The sequence below is a fragment of the Dipteris shenzhenensis genome, chromosome 18, assembly GCF_047967505.1.
Source record: "Dipteris shenzhenensis isolate YYH24624 ecotype China chromosome 18, Dip_SZ_1.0, whole genome shotgun sequence".
In the NCBI taxonomy this organism is placed as follows: domain Eukaryota; kingdom Viridiplantae; phylum Streptophyta; class Polypodiopsida; order Gleicheniales; family Dipteridaceae; genus Dipteris; species Dipteris shenzhenensis.
In genome coordinates, this window is record NC_141613.1 from 7,325,490 (window position 1) to 7,342,759 (window position 17,270).

The 17,270-nt window shown below is 43.8% G+C and overlaps 1 protein-coding gene across 1 annotated transcript in view; it reads left to right on the plus strand.

Annotated features, from left to right (window-relative positions):
- Positions 1-637, plus strand: part of ATM (Serine/Threonine-kinase ATM-like protein) — a 312,761-nt gene extending 312,124 nt beyond the window's left edge. The window contains exons 78-79 of the mRNA XM_087389269.1: positions 9-167; positions 249-637. Coding sequence (XP_087245395.1) covers positions 9-167; positions 249-326 — 237 coding nt within the window. The 3' untranslated portion in view covers positions 327-637. The remainder of the gene's footprint in view (positions 1-8; positions 168-248) is intronic.
- Positions 638-17,270: the final 16,633 nt, after the last annotated feature.

A 17,270-nucleotide genomic window follows, 5' to 3' on the forward strand; every position in this document is an offset into this window, starting at 1 on the left:
TCTTGCAGGACACAAATGACATTGATGAAGCTAATGGGGACTCATCTGAGCTGGAGAGCTTTGGAGAAGCCATTGAGGGGAATAGAGATGCGGCTCGTGCATTAATGCGTGTAAAACAAAAGCTGGATGGATATGAAGGTGGAGATATGCGGAGCATTCAGGGTCAGGTAAATTACATTCTCAAGATTCAAGTGATTCGAGTGGAAATGCAAATGCAGACTTCTTACAGAGTATATTTGTTGTGCCAGGTGCAACAACTAATTCAAGATGCTCAGGATCCTGATAAACTTTGTCAACTCTTTTCTGGATGGGGAGCATGGCTTTAAAAAAGATTGAAGCCCTACAACAGCATTCAGATGATGCCATTCTGTCAACACCTGCAAATCTCCATAGGAATTCACAGTAGATGCAATTTTAGCAAGGTCTTGAAGCCATGATGGACTGCAATGTGAGCTTGGTGAAAATGCAGACAAAATTCAAAATTGCCAAATGTAAATTGTTGTAGAGGTTGGGATGAAGGCTGTTTCAAGCGTTGTCCCACATGGTAGTCATTCATGAAGATAAATAACTCTCATGTATTATAGTGCTTGGTATAATTATATACAGTGTAATAAAAGATGATCATTTATTCATCCAAATATGTACAAGATTTATGTGTTCAAGAAAAGTACCCAATATTAAATTTTCCATTGTGATAATGACATCTCGGGCAGACTAGGGGACACCATTCCAAATTGTAAGAGCGGTGGATCGCTCTGCCCCTGAGGATGTGGGCATGTCCTTGTCGTCACGTAACTGCTGCACAAATCCCCCCCCCCCCTCCCTTTTTATTAAAAAAAAAAACTCCCCCCCCCCCCCCCCCCCCTCGCCCCCCCCGGGAGAAGAGACTTCTATTAACTATGACCAAATACATCAAAGCTCGATCAATAAAACGTCCCAAAGGATTACAAATAATCTGGTTGAAAATGGCACTCAGTGCATGGAGGTGCAATGAGAGACCTGTGACTCCCTCATGAAAGAGGCTTTCCTAGCATTAGCTGCTCAGCCTTGAATCTTGCTTCACATGGCCATGGGACTTTGTACAATGTCATGCCATATGATGCAGAGAGGCTGAGATGGGTAAGTTTGAGAAGCATTGTTGTAGTAGGAGAGACCTAGATGAGGAGAGTTTCATATGGCATAGAAGGAGTTATCCCACATACTATACTTGTATTTGAAGGGAACCTTTTCTTTGGAGGAATATCATCTTGAGATATGTGTTTTATAGGTTGCCTGACCCCAGGGCCTAGTCTGGCGATGCTGCTGGGGAGGAGTAGAGTTATTAACTCCCCCTACCCACACCCTCTTATCCTCTTTGTCTTCCCTCTCCCTTGCGCTGGTCTACCTTATCCTCCTCTTCGTGTCCCCTCTACCTTGTGCCGGTCGACCTCATCATGTTTGTCTCCCCTCTACCTTGGGCTGGTGTACCTTATCCTCCTCTCTGCCTCTCCAGTTTAGCCTTCCATTCCCACCTTATCCTCTGCTCTCCTCTCCCTTCTCTTTGTCATGCTCTCTCCCCTTCTTCTGGCTAGCATGTTTGGTGATTCTACAATGGGAAGGGCAGGAGCCTCCCTGTTGTTTTCCTTGATGCACAGGGGCTAGGAGGGTAGGAGTGCTGCCCCCTCTTGTGCAATGATGTAGAAGCTGGCAGGGGCAATGAGTGACCCCACTTTTCTGGTGTGATGGATTGATGGAGGACTTGACGAGGCAGGACCCCCTCCGATGGTGACGGTGTTGGAGCGGTTTGTAGAACACCCACCCTTGGGGAGCAGCAGGACGGAGCACCTATGCTACCCTCCAATTGCCTATGGTGCACAGGAGCCAGCTCTCTTTCTCTGTCTGAACCTTTCCCTCAACGTAGCTCGCTCTTTCTCTCTCTCCATCACATTGGCAGCAGAGGGTGACCAAGGTGCTGGTATGCACATACATGCAGATGGTTTGAGAGTCTAGGACTCCATATAAATAGGCAGCCTCCCTTGGTTGGACCTGTCTTCCTCCATGGCATTGGCTATACGCATTTAGATGCCCTGTGTACTATGAGATAAGAGATCGCTACTACTGCCTTTTCAGAGATGGTAGGCTCCCTATCCAATTTCCTATCCTATCCAGACCAGAGATGCCTAGAGGCCTTCATTCATGAGGCTATCCGACACAGAGATTTCCTATTCAGACCAGAGATGCCTAGAGGCCTTCATTCATGAGGCTATCCGACACAGGGAGAGATTACTCAGAGCACGCAGGCGATAAGGACACACAGCCAGACCCCCCTAGAGCACGATCACTAAGTTTTTCTAGTTAGACAGCACCGACCAGCAGGACCCACAGAGACGTGGGTCTAGAGGACCCGAGCCAGAGTTAAGATATGCCAAACTCGCCAGTGCACTGAGGCATAGATCACATTAGGGGACCTTCACTGGACTAGGTGGCCGACCCACAGGAATGATGGTGGCACTTGTTCACCCTCGCAGGGTTATAGCCAAGAGACCACAGTGGACCACACGTGTGGATAGTCGCTAGCGACCTATCACAGGTTACATGTCATCACATCATCCTTGCACATCGACGCTCCACTCCCAGAGTTGCTCCCATTTTAAGAGCCCAGAGATTTTTCTTTCTAGACACCGTTGCCGCAATGTTCAAGACTTTTTGGTTTTCATTCGTGCTCGATATGGGTGTTGATGCCCGTTTAGTGGCTCAATCCTCAGCTCATTGGATTAGTTTCTTTCTAGTCTCATAGACCCTTTGGTCTTCCGAAGACTTTAAATTCTCTCTCTCTCTATTTGGCTTTTTTTGGCCTGACTTGATATGATGTACTACATTAGTATTTTAGTTTATGTGTTTTCTAGTACTCAATGAGGGCCTTAGCGAGCTCTTCGCTCCAGCCCACAGTGGCTTGTATGAGTTTACATTGATTCCGCACTTTTGTCCCATAGGCCCGCGAGGCCTCCCGCGGACGTTAATATCTCTCTCTCTCTCTCTCTCTCTCTCTCTCTCTCTCTCTCTCTCTCTCTATGCAAATGATGTAGTATTTTTCACAAAGAATAAGGAGAGCCTGCAAGCACATTTAGATGGAGTGCAACATTTCTGCAAAGACTCAAGGATGCAAGTCAATAGACAAGTCAAAGGTAATGGTCATCAGGACACGCAATAAACAAGTAGATGCCACATATGGAGGAGAGTACTTGGATATAGTCAACTCATATAAATGTTTAGGACTAGATTTCATAGACAACTACAAGTGGAGTACATGTGTGGAAAGAAGATTCTAAGGGGTTTGAAAGCTCTATATAATCTCCAAAATAAATGCAGGAAGGCACACCTATGGAATTGGGAAATGAGAAAGTTTTTATACACCATACTTGTGCACCATACTTGTGCAGCAGAAAATAGTCCTCTACGGATGCCTTACTTGGGCACCGGGGCTGTCTAAAACATACTAGGAAAGAATAGAAGGCACATGGCACGGAATGGAAAGGAAATGGAAAGACTAAAATGAAGATACAAGTGCAAAGCAATGATAACCAAAGTACTCACATGATAGAAAGCTTGATGTTGACTAACATATTAAGACTAGACAAGTACAATGCCTTTATAGAATAGGCACACACACTCTAGGTGTCATATGTATATGGGATAAGTCCAATAGTGACATGTGGAACACTAGGGTATAAAGTAGTCTAGTGCTACTCTAGAACTCAATAAAACACACTATAAACACTCAGTTTGACTTCATGTTCTAACATCCCCCCATGAAGGAAAGGTGAGGGACTATTGGAATGAAGCCAAGACTAGAACATGACAATGATGGACTGCTAATCTGTGCACCCCATGTAGCTCAGAGGCTCATATCATAGCATGGCTACATGACCCACTCATAGGTCTAGGGAATACACCACCATCCTAGAACTCGGCCAGGCTTGATAAAGAGACCCATCAAAGCCAATAGAACGGCTCCCACAATACATCCCCCTCTTGACTCCATAATAGAATGGTGGGGAGTTAGACATGAAAAAGTTGGAAAGATTATAACATTTTAGGAGCACAATCCAAGGCTGTGAACCTTTATTGACCCAAGGACACAAGACTCATTATTACAAGCATTTTTGGGGAACTACCCAGGGCAGAGTACCCAAGCACACATAGAATAGATCAGAAACAAAAGTCCCAATCATCTGGTACATAGACCTCTGAATATGGATAGAGATCTTTGATGTCGGCAGTGAGAGCATGAGTCGGTGTCGAAGCATCATCTTCTTCTTCATCTTCACTTATTGCAGCCCCAACCAAGTTGGCATGATCCTTTGTTTTGTTGCTTGGCAAGCATCTTGGAGTAGTGATTCTCGGTGTGACCAAGCTTCCCATAGTGATTGCATTAGAAAGGCTTGAATTTGCATTTGCCCTTGGAGTACAGTGCATTGGAGTTCGAAGTGTCTGCATACCGTCTTTCATGATCAATGAGCATAGCAACCATAGGCTCATAGCCCATTTGTGTCACACGTAATGCTGGTATGATCTCCTGGTACTTAGAAACTTCCTCAATGCTCGAGAGGAGCATAGCAACTTGATCATCTTCCCCTACAGGGGCCTTCAGGCTAGCAAGCTGAGTGACAAGGGATTCCATATGATTCAAGTGAGCAAGAAGAGAGTCTTCATGCTTCATTTGCAGCTTGAAGAATTCCCGTCTTAGAAATACCTATGAATTGGTGACTTTGTTGCTGAACAATCCTTTAAACTTAGCCCATAATTTGTGAGCAATGGAATCAAAATCAAAATGATGAATAACTTCATCACCCAACCACAAACCAATGAGAGAAAGAGTTTTGTCATTTAGATTCTCCCAATGTGTAATTTTCTTTTCATCTGATGGTGGCTTTTTCTCCTTGTTGCCACTAACAATATGCCACACTCCATCTTTCATAAGTACTAAACGCATCTTTATTTGCCATGTAGGGAAGTTCTTACCAGAAAACTTCTCAAACGAAATGGTAGTTGATTTGGAAGAATCCATGGTTGGAAAAGAGTAGAAATGCAAGTGTAACTATGGAAAGATCACCTTGGTAAGTTCTTCATGAGTTCGAGCGGTCTGGAACTTCTTCATGCTAGACAGATGCAGAAGTGGAGCAAAAATTTGCAGACAAAAGTAGGACATGGCGGGCAGAAACTGTAAAATTAGCAGTAGCTCCAAGAGAATCATGGGCAGCAACAGCTCCATGGGCACCAACTTCCGGGCATCAGCTCCAAGAGAATGTTGGGCAGAAGGAGCAAATGGTGGGTTGGAGCAGAGGTCAACGATGAAGAGGATGGACAGCTTCACATTGAGATGGTTGTATGAGCAGCGGAGCAGGCTGTACAGACAACACGACAAAAGTGCACGGGTAGCCTGGTATGGTAATCAGTAGGCCTGTTATACGGCGCACCAGTCCGTACACTCCGTACGGGTGTACAGTTGATTTGCAACTGATGCTTAGACTAAAGGAGCGGCCGATGGTAAGGCATAGGCCCGGGCTAAAGGGATAGCTGATGGCGAGGCATTCCAGGCTGATGGTCGATGTAGATCACTTCCTCCAAAAGCTCCAAACAATGGTCAGGCTAAGAGAGGGGAAAGTGGAAAGGAAGGAGGAGAAATGAGTGCCTTCCAAGGAGGAGAAGGGAGAGTAGCGTCATTGGGCCTCCCTCACCTCATCCTCTTGGAAGGGAAAGGGAAAGAGAGAGCAGGGCTAGGAACATGGCTCTGATACCACATGAAGGCACATGGCACGGAATGGAAAGGAAATGGAAAGACTAAAATGAAGATACAAGTGCAAAGCAATGATAACCTAAGTACTCACATGATAGAAATCTTGATGTTGATTGATATATTAAGACTAGCCAAGTACAATGCCTTTATAGAATAGGCACATACACTCTAGGTGTCATATGTATATGGGATAAGTCCCATAGTGACATGCGGCACACTAGGATATAAAGTAGTCTAGTACTACTCTAGAACTCAATGAAACACACTAGAAACACTCACTTTGACTTCATGTTCTAACATAAACATTTCTTGATAGGGGAGTTGGGGGTAGAGACATCCATCATACTAGCTGAGATGGGTATGATACCTCTAGAGGGGGAAGCATTGCATCAATTCATGTCTTACATAAACAATTGAGAAGATGGACGCCAGTAGCGCACCACATAAGGCGATGGAAGCTACACAAAGCATGGGTTGACACAGGGAGGGAATGAAATGGATGGAAACATGGGGTATAACAGCCACCATTTACCAGAAGATGCAGTTGAAATAAGAGAGATTGTGACTTAGAAAATGCTACAAAAACCCAAGGACAAAAATGCAGTTTTATAAACAAGAAATTAACTCAATGGACAGCCATGGAATGTAGAAATACGTCGGGGGAAGACATATCAATAGTTAAAAGCATCTCATTTGCAAAAGCAGAACTAGCTTATATGATCTCGAGGTAGAGAGGGATAGCTCTAGAGGTAGAGAGGGATAGATGGGCAAGACCAAGATTCCTAGAGAGGAAAGCAGAGAAGGAAACTGGGATAGCACAGATCTAAAAAATGTGCTGGAGCAGCCAGCCAAAAAGCTAGGAAGCTACTTACTTGTAAGAAGTTTTGGAACATCGCAACAAGATACTACGTCTAGCACACAAGTATTCAATACATGACAAGTTTGTAATTTTTCTCCTTAGATATAATGGAACACTATTAATTGATATTGATTGCCAGTCCCATAGATCTTGAAGGTCTCCCGTGGACTTTAATACAATCATATAATATCATATCATCTCTCTCTCTCTCTCTCTCTCTCTCTCTCTCTCTCTCTCTCTCTCTTTGTGTGCTTGAGTTTGAGTCATCTCAATTACAGCTTGATGTAGTATTCAGGTTAGAGGGTTTTATCGACCCACCAGGATATACGCCGATCCACCTACCCCCCTCATTGAGGATCTCGATTCTCTTTTGGGCAGTTTTGGGCTTCTATAAACTTTGCATCGAGAGTGGCAAGGCTGAGGGTTTGCCTAGGGAGAGGCGCATATGCACATTATGTGACATCCAAGAGATTGAGTCGGAGGAGCATTTCATTTTCAGATGTCGAGTATACTATGAGATCCAATGACGCTTTGCCTCTTCAGAGATAGTTTTGGGATATTGTCTCGCTTTCTCTCCTTTTTAGACCAAAGATGCTTAGTTGCCTTCATTCACGAGAACTAGTTAGACACCACGAGCATCTACTTCAATCACGGAGATAGGAGCAGACCTCCTTGATAGACTCTTCTCAGAGCTCGATCATTGAGTTCTTCCAATGAAACCATGCGAGCTCCCACACCATGAGGCCCTACCATGATCGTGATATAGAGCCAGCAACACAATAGCTCAGACAGAGGGTTGATGCATAGATTACACTTGGGGATATTTCTTCTCTATTCAGAGTTGGGACTCCACCAACAAGAGTCACTGAAACCCTTGTTAAACGTAGAGCTAAGACCAGGAGATGACATAGGACCACGTCCGTGGGCAGCCACCAACACTGTATCTCTGACTTTCTTCCCTCACTACCTCATCCCCCTTGACACTCTGATGATAAGGATGTTAGTGTTGTGTAGGCGATCATCATTCTGACATGACTATGTAGCACTCATCACTTATCATTCAAACATGACTATGTAGCACTTAACACTTATCATTTTCATTCTGCATTGGAGTGGATGCTCGTTTAGTAGCTCCACCTACACAGCTTATTTGTATCAGGATTTTTCAGTCTCATAACCCATCGATCTTTTGAAGACTTTAAAAAACTGTCTCTCTCTCTCTCTCTCTCTCTCTCTCTCTCTCTCTCTCTCTCTCTCTCTCTCTCTCTCTCTCTCTCTCTCTCTATCTCTATCTATCTATCTATCGTACTCGCCGCTTCATCTCCAGACGATCCAGGATGATAGCAGCTTTTCGGAGGAGACTTACTCATGGAGATCTTGCCCCACCAGCCGCTCACCTCACCTTTGCTCAGATTTGTACTCTCATAGCAGGAGGCAGAGTCGATGGACAGGATTTCCAGTATTATTTTGGTTCTCAGACTCCGTGACACCTGGACTTGTATCTTTGCATTGGCATATTGTACTCATCTCCCCATTTTGCACCCAAGGGCGGTTTTCTTGCATCTAGTTTACTTTGTATTTACGCTCAGATTTGACATTATGGACTTTCACTTGCATTGTATTGCGTAGCACTTAGATGATATTCGACGATGCCTCTTCTTTGTGGCGCGTTGATTTTGTGCTATCTTGTATGCAGAGTTCTTGATGTCCCATGGGCCCATTTTGGCCTTTAGTGGACAATAATACACTTTCTTTCTTTCTTTCTTTCTTTCTCTCTCTCTCTCTCTCTCTCTCTCTCTCTCTCTCTCTCTCTCTCTTTCTTTCTTCTTTCTTTCTTTCTCTCTCTCTCTCTCTCTCTCTCGGTCACACATTCGCCAAGATCTATGGATCGGTACTAAAGAGGGAGATCAGCTGCCATACAGAGGTACGGGGGCAGCAAGCACTAGGGCATGCAAGATTCAGGAGGCAGCACTCTACTCTAGACCACATTTTCACTCTGAGGTCTATCATTGAGGAGACGATGAGGTCCAGACATTAGAAAGTCTCCACATGTTTCGTAAACTTTCGAAAGGCCTTCGACACGGTCCCATGATCCCTTATGATTAGGAGAGTACAGGAGATGCAGTTTCTAGAGACGTTGATATGGGGTGTGATAAGCCTATATGAGTGAGTCAGAGGCAGAGTCCATGCTCCAAGCGGTCTATCAGATTGGGTCAAGAGCACAGTTGGGGTGAAGCAGGGCTGCCCTCTCTCACTGACTCTCTTTGGACTCTACATCGATGAGATCACATCCTTCATATCACCTAGGGTGCGAGGGTGGGTGACCTCCTCATATAGATATTGTTATACATTGATGATTTGGTCCTTACATCATCTTCAACGGAGAGGCTACAGAGAGATCTGGAGGCCTTAAAGGTGTTTTGCAGAGAGAGAGACCTGACAGTCAACCTTGGGAAACCAAGGTTATGGTCTTCAACACCTCACAAGCAATGCTTCGCCGACTTAGTTTCACGTATCATGGCAAGCCAATGGAGATAGTGCGGTATTCATCATCAGACCCCAGTATCTTGAGGACAGAGGAGTCTCCCATGCACTGAGGATTGACATTGGTCAGATGCAGGTTTTGTCCCATCAATTGAGGATCGAGGCAGGGAGAGCAACAGGTATACCTAGGGAGCAGCGGGTCTGCAAGCTATTTACGCTCAGGGCGGTTGCGACAAAGGAGCATTTTCTTTGCGTTTTCCCAATCTACTATGAGATCTGAGGGCGTTACCACTGTCTCTACCTGGAGGGGAGTGGCTTTGGTCCTCTATCAGAACGACTGACCCATTTCCATGACCAGGTCTATATTGGACTCTATCTGATGCAGATGCGTCGGCACAGGGAGACACTACTACGACAGATAAGAGAGTAGTAGAGGATGGCCAGACCACCAAAGAACATAGAGACTACAGCAATGCGTCATAGACTTCTATACATTTGAGTCAGCCCCAAGACACAATGGAGTGAAGGAGGAGGAGCTAACCGACATGAGAGCAGTCTGGATTAGTAGGCCGACACGGTACCACCGACAGAGGGATACAGAGACCACATGCACAACAAAGAGTGCCCTGAGCACACTCTATTGAGGTCATCACAGCTCTCCTCAGCAGAAACCAACAGAGATGAGAAGTCACTCTGAACATAGCCCAAAGAGTTTGGAGAACGAGGAGACCGTGCCCGCCACCATAGCGCACAGCTCGACAGATTCAGATACGAGATATCTTCGTAGTTCACTAGAGAGTTATCACTGTGCCAGGCTTTGGTTTCAGATTTAGAGTCCCAGCTCCAAGACTACTTGTTTTTCAATTTGTACCAGATACTGGATAGATTGATCTGGTCCTTGCAGTTGACTATTTCTTTTCATGATTATGATTTTGTTTAGCATAGATTAGTACTCAGCAAGGGCCCTAGCGCGCCCTTTGCTTCAGCCCACTGAGGCTTGTATGAGTTTGTCTTTCTATGTACTTTGTCCCATAGGCCCGCAACGCCTCCCATGGACATTAATACATCTCTCTCTCTCTCTCTCTCTCTCTCTCTCTCTCTCTCTCTCTCTCTCCAACTCCATCTATTGCTACAAGGAAAGTTCCAAGCTATGGGTTGTTTCCACCACCCCTTGAACCTACTTAAACACTCTCTGGAGCCTTTTGTCCGTAGCCCATGCCTCTTTTGGCCCTGCAAAAACACCAAGAAATCAAAGGAGACCTGTAGGGAACACCACCTAGCCCTATCATGTCTCAATATCAACCTACCCATCCCAAGAAACCACTAAGAATTTTGCTGTGACTTATGATTGGGAGCCGTGTCTACTGCTCAAGGTGTAACCTCCAAGCTTCAGATTGTACCCTAAGCCTACGAATCTTTGCTTTTTGGGGTTATTGTGGGCAGGAGCCCCCTTTAGTCCATTAGGTCATCAAGTCATTTCCTCTCAGACAATGGAAGGCAGGAAGGGATGTATGCCCTCCCCCCTCCATAAATTTCAGCAAGGAAATATTTTCTGCAAAAGGAAAAGGGAATAGGAGAAGGGGACATGGCAAAAGAGGATAAAGGGGATAAGGAGAAAAACTCAAGGAGGAGAAGCAACAGAAATCATGATTGAGGATGTGAACGAACACAACCATAGTGGCTTGTAGGTTGATAAACCCTCTATCTCCATGCTCGGGCCTCCTCAATGCCCCCCTGAGTGTGAGTATGTGATCCCATGGTCCCGTGATCTCTTTCAAAATCCACTTGTCCCACTGCTCTAAGTCCTTGAAGCTCTGTGAACCAGCTAACCTCTGTGTTAAGTACTAATGCATGATCTTAGACGTGACATGTCCAATCGTAATACTTTTGTAGTTTTTTGGACTCATGGGATCTCCAGCCTTGTGAATGGGAATGATGATGTTAAGGGTCCAGGTGTGGGGGAAACCGATGCAAACTACTTCATTAAAAAGCTTTGCTAAGATCGAGGCCAAGGGATTGATCCCATATGCAATGATCTCAATACCTAGGCCATCATTATCTTTTTCTTGGCCGATGTGAAGCTTCGAAGCTACATGTTTGACACCACCGGCTATGAAGATTGTGCATGCTGTGGGGAGTGATGCATGTGAGAGGTCGGATGTTGGCTTCTAGGAACATCATATAGTATGTGTGCATAAGCGTGTCAGAGTTTTGGTGTCCATGAGGGGGGATTGTGCTCGCTGCTCAAGGAACTTTTGCCAAAATTCTTTAGAGTTGCTACTAAAAGAAATGTTTATTAACTCGGTTTAGCAAACAAAGGTCTGCTTCTTTCGACATACCAAGCGATGATACTTGCATATCATCTCTTCCTCGCTTGAGAGATGATGCTTAGCTTCGAATCTGAATTTTTGACGTAAATCCTTACACTCATCATCATACCAATTGCTATAAGGAACTAAGCCAAGAGGTGGTGGGCGAGCGAAGTGGGTGGTGTGTGGGAAAGTGTGTAGGGCGACCTCACAGAAGGAGCGTGTGATCAGTGTGGCTTGATCCTCTAGGAGCAATATGTGGTCAATGTATATGAGACGTGTGATGTACTCGAGTTTTAGGTTGTGATCAAAGTATATATCATGGTAGGTAGTGCATGTGAGTGGTGTCATGGTGGTGTGTGGTGTAAGTTGTGTTGCTTTTATATGAAAAAGTAGACAGGTATGGTCCGTTCCTAGAGGATGTGGTGAAACGGAGAAGTCTGTAATGAGTGAAGTGGAGGCAAGAGATACCATGAGATAGTCAACTACACTCGACCCCCCCGCCCGTGTGGGAAGAGTTGAACCCAATTGAGAAAGGCCAGTGGTCCAAGCCATTCTAGATGATAAGTTTCTCAGGTGCACATTTTCTTCCAATGCTCTTCAAGAAGCAAAGGAAGTCTTACCCAATGCCAAAATGGAGAAAGCTCGGTATCAAGCTTGGGTAGGGTACCAACACCATACAATATTGCCACCACTAATCTAAGGGTAAGGCATCTACATGCAACTCATCCGCAATTGGGTGGCACTACCCTAGCTAGGTTAAGTAGTTGCCTCGTGACCATGCCAATTGGAACCTTATTGATAAATTTTCCTACAATGTGGGAGAATTTCAAGGGTTAAATGAATTAACACAATGTTTCCCATCACTCAAAGAGGGAGATAAGGCTATATTATAACAAAAATTATAGGAGTCAAGTTCATTATACAATTCACCATATTGGATCTTCCATGAGGATCAACAACATACCAAATATTGTTGGGAAGACCATGTCTTAGAGAGGCATTAGTACTCCATGATTGGGATACATATAGGAACACAATCTAGAACAGAGATGTTGCTATGAAAATGAATCTAGGAACTAGAAAAATCAAGCCTGCTATATCAAGAAATATTGATTAAATATCTTCCACAATAGCCACTAGTTATGTTGCCAGTTCTAAGAAAATGTTTAATCTTCACCATCACTCCAGACACCTATGAAGCAATCTGAAATAGCATGCTTTTTTATTTATGAAGTTTAACGGTTCAAGTGAAAATACATGCTTATTTTGTTCCACTTTAACTTTTCCTCCTCTAATTCAGATCTCACTACTATAGTAGCCATACATGAAGCAATAATAGCCCGATGTTGGAGACCAAATAGTTGCCTTGCTATAGTAGCAATCTAGCATTGGCCTTCGATGAAAGACTTTCCTAGTACACTTTTACCACATCCTATTACCTTGTTCCATAGGTTTGATTCGGCAAAAGAGTATGGAAGTGGAAAATGAACAGCACGTACTCCTAAGATGCCAAGCCTATGCACACACCAAAGAAATATATTATGATAACAAAGGCAATCTGAAAATTTTATTAGAGTAGCCAGCTACAAAACTAGGAAATTATCTAAAAGAAGTTTTGGAACATCGCAACAAAAATGAACGAAAGAGTGAGAGAGAGAGAGAGAGAGAGAGAGCCAACCTCACACACAGACACAACAAGAAAGGAGAGAGAGATGAGAGAAACTACAAGTGAGCTAAAACCCCACAGCCTGCTAGAGCATTAAAAGGACTCAAATCCACCAAAGCTGATAGACAAAGTGATAACATCAATTGGATATAGGCATTGACCACAATTTAACTACAAGACAACTCATTCAATGTTGCCAGATGTGGATGCACAAATGATACAACTAGAACCACCAATTTGGGATGAAGATTTAGAAGTGGTCGATGTTGTGGATGCTTCGATTCATGGCAAGTATAAATTGGGATAGCAATCCTGAAGAGGCCATCATTGAAGGCTATGGTGCAAATTTTGATCAGGACCTAGAAATAGAACTAGATTATGCCACATTAGAAGGTCAAGTCTTTGATAATGATTGGGCCATTCTTCATGCAAAAACAAAGACTAGACGGTCAAGGAAGAAGAAAAAGAATGTGCAATGCAAAAAGGCTAAGGTGGAGCACTTTAATGAGTTTGAAAGGATGCAAGCCAAAGTGATGGAGCTATGTTTAACCAACCCCACCCAAGTGTCGGAACCACCAAAATTACAATGGGATACAAAGGGCCTTGAAGGTGCATGTTTGGTAGAGGAACCACCATTTAAGAACAAGATGCCCATTGAAAATCCAGCTCCAGTATTCCAAAACTAAAAGCTTTGCAAATTCAAACCCAACATGAGAATCAAGATTGAACTGGACAATATATACAAAAATAAAAGCAAGTGGGCATCGACGAAATGGACCAAGACTCTTCCACAACAACTAGTAGCACTAATAGTTAGGGAAGCACCTCACAGTATGATGAAAGCCTTTGAGAAGTTCATGACTATTTCAAAAACTATACAAGGAGGACTGATAGCAATTCCTAGACCAACTAGGGAATCAAATTTCAAGAAAATAGATAGACTAGGGGAAAATCCTATTTATGAGGGGCCGGCCAAGACCCAAAAAATAGATCTTGCCTTGGAAGGACAAGGAAAAAATATTGTGTACATTGCCAAACAACTCACGCAAGAGGAAGAAAGAGAACTAAAAGCATTGCTTATGGAATATAGAGATTGCTTGGCTTGGTCATGCAAGGAAATGAAAGGGATCTCCCCCAAAGTTGTAGTACACACCATACCAATTAGAAAAGTATCTAAGCCTAAGGTAAGTGGACCTTATAGGACAAATCCAAAGATGACACGCATGTTTATGAAGAACCGAAAAGTTTATTTGATGCCGATTTCATTTATGAGATGGAGCACACTGACTAGGTGTCACCACTTGTGATTGTCCCAAAGAAAAATAAGAAGCTTAGAATATGTGTGAATCTCAAGAATGTCAATACAGCTGCAATAAGAGACCACAACAGAGACAAGTTTGGAATGGATAGTGGGGTCAGAAGTATATAGCTTTTTGGATGGGTTTAGCAGGTACAACCAAGTAGCTTCTCAAGATTAGGCAAAGAGAGCCTTTGCTACAGAATGGGGAATTTTTGCATATAGATTCATGCAATTTGGATTATGCAATGCCTTGCCACTTGTCGAGGGGTCATGTACACGGCCTTCAAGGAATTTCTAAACAAATTTCTACAATTCTACCTTGATGAATTGTGCATACATCAAGGCATGAAGGATCACTTGAAATGTCTTGAAGATGTATGAAAAAAATATAGAGAGTATGATACCTCGTTGAACCCTCTCAAATGCCAATTCTTAGTCACACATGGAGTAGTCTTAGGGCACATAATGTCTTGGCATGGGATTGCTATCGACATGGATAGAATCAAGATCATTATGGAGCTTCCCCCAACTAAAAATGCTTAGGGTGTCCAAGTATTCATGGGCCATGCAACATACTATAGAAGATTCATACTCGAGTATGACATGATTGCAAGACCCCTATATAAGCTACTGGTAAATTTCAGCTAGACAGAAGAATGCAAACATGCATTTGAAACCCTCAAGTGGAGATTGATCATAGCTCCCATACTAATGGCTCCTAATTGGGACATTGAATTCCATGTGCATATGGATGGTTCCAAATATGTAGTAGGGAGTGTGTTATGTCAACCTGGCAAATACAACAAAGACTACCCAATCTACTTTACAAGCAGGCAATTGAATGACGTGGAGGTTAATAACACCACCATAGTAAAAGAAGCCCTAGCAATGGTCTATAGTGTGAAGAAATTTTGACATTATCTGTTGGCCATTGACTTTGTATTTTACACTTATTATATCTTGTGAATCGACCATGTACCACCAGTTGGATCACTTGATGGCTTCTACTACTCTAAGAATTCAATTTCAAGGTTGTGGTAAGATAAGAAGCTTAGCACTACATTGTAGATTACATGTCATGATTGATGGGAGGAGAAGATCCATAAGGAATATAAGATGACCTACTAGATGCTGCTTTGTTTTAAGTTGATGCTGTTCCCAAATGGTGTGCAGACATCATTGGGTATTTAATGATAGGAAGACCACCCTTGAACTAAGACCAGTGGAGGCAAGGAAATTAATTCTAAAAGTTGCCCCTATCAACTAATTGTAGGTTAGCTATACAAGATGGGCAACGATCATATCTTGAGAAGATTGTTGAGAAACCATGCTCAACATCATGTGATCATATGTGCATAGTAACACATATAGAAGTGCTATAAAGGAAAGGGTTAGATGTCCTAACCCTAACCCTAAAAAGGTTTGTATATATTCTACATTTTCAAGTAAATCTAGTGTACAGTTAGTCATTTGTGGTGTGCTCTCTAGCTGTGCCCTCTCTCCTCATCTCCACTCTTCTCCTCTCCCCTCTTCATATTTTGTCATGGTATTAGAGCTTCCTTGCCTTCCGTTGAGGCATTGCGATCCACGTGAGTGAGAGAGATTCAGAGTGATTGAGATTGAGTGCTCCTTCTTTCATTCCGATGATGAAAGGTTTCCATTGAGAGAGAGGAATTTCTGTCCATTTGATTGAAAGAGATTTCTGTTCATTTCTTGAGATTTCTTGTGAGGGAGAGAGAGGTTTCTGTTCATTGCAATTCACTTCGTGAGAAAGAATCCCTTGAGTGTTTTCTTGGGACACTTGATTACATTGAGAGATTTATGTGCATCAGTCTCCTTAGGGAGATATATATATATAGGGAGAGAATCTGACTACTAAGAGCCCTAGTTCTCCAATTGAGAGACTAGACTAGTCCCAATCTAGGTAGAAAGAACCCTGGCCCTCTAAGAAACAGTGAGACGAACTAAACTTTTCCATACAAGTACCTCATGCAAGGAAGCAAGTTGACCTATGCTCAAGAGCCGCAAACGAGGAAAAGACTTAGCTTGAACGATGATAGCCAACAACGCCTAATAACACCGACTCTACAGCAAAAGCAAAGTAGCGGGGTGCAAACACGCAGCAACAATGAACAAGGCAAGCGAAGCGGCTCTGTCAGAAGCTTCTACAAGCAAGCAGCACACAAGCGTGACTCAAAACCAAGCCTATCTCATGGACCAGGCAATGAGCGGCGCTTCTTTAGTCAGCTCCTTCTCGGTTGGAGTCTGCAGCATCTCTAGCATCTCGAATGCAGACTCCAATCAAGAAGGCACTCCCAGCAGCAAATGCCTCACGCTTAACGACAGCTTCAACAACTTCAACGAGACAAACGGCTCGACATAACCAATGGTAGCTAGTGATCCAACGAGATCCATCAACTATTTTCGCCTCCAAGTCGGCTCCTTATAGTAGAGTGACTCACAAGCTCCAAAAGTGACTAGCAACGCCCGCCATCGCCGCTTCTACCTCCAACGAGCCTTTGACTCAGCCTCACCCACTTCAACGACAGGCTCTTCACAAGCACCTCTCCACCAACAGCACAGCCCGCGACTCCATCGACAGCGGACGTGAACAGAGACCATCTTGGATGGAATCTATGGAGATTCCATAGAATCTCCAAATATTCCGATTGCTCCAATCAAGACACGTGGCTGTCCACACCACCTTATCCCCAAGGTCAACCACATAAGGTGTGGTTACACCCTTGCCACATGGCATCCTATCGTGCCACATCATTTGCCAACTAAGTAGGACACATCATCAACCACATCATCAAGACCGACCCCCATGCCACATCATCATTGACCTACCATGTCATTAGGGCCATGTCAGC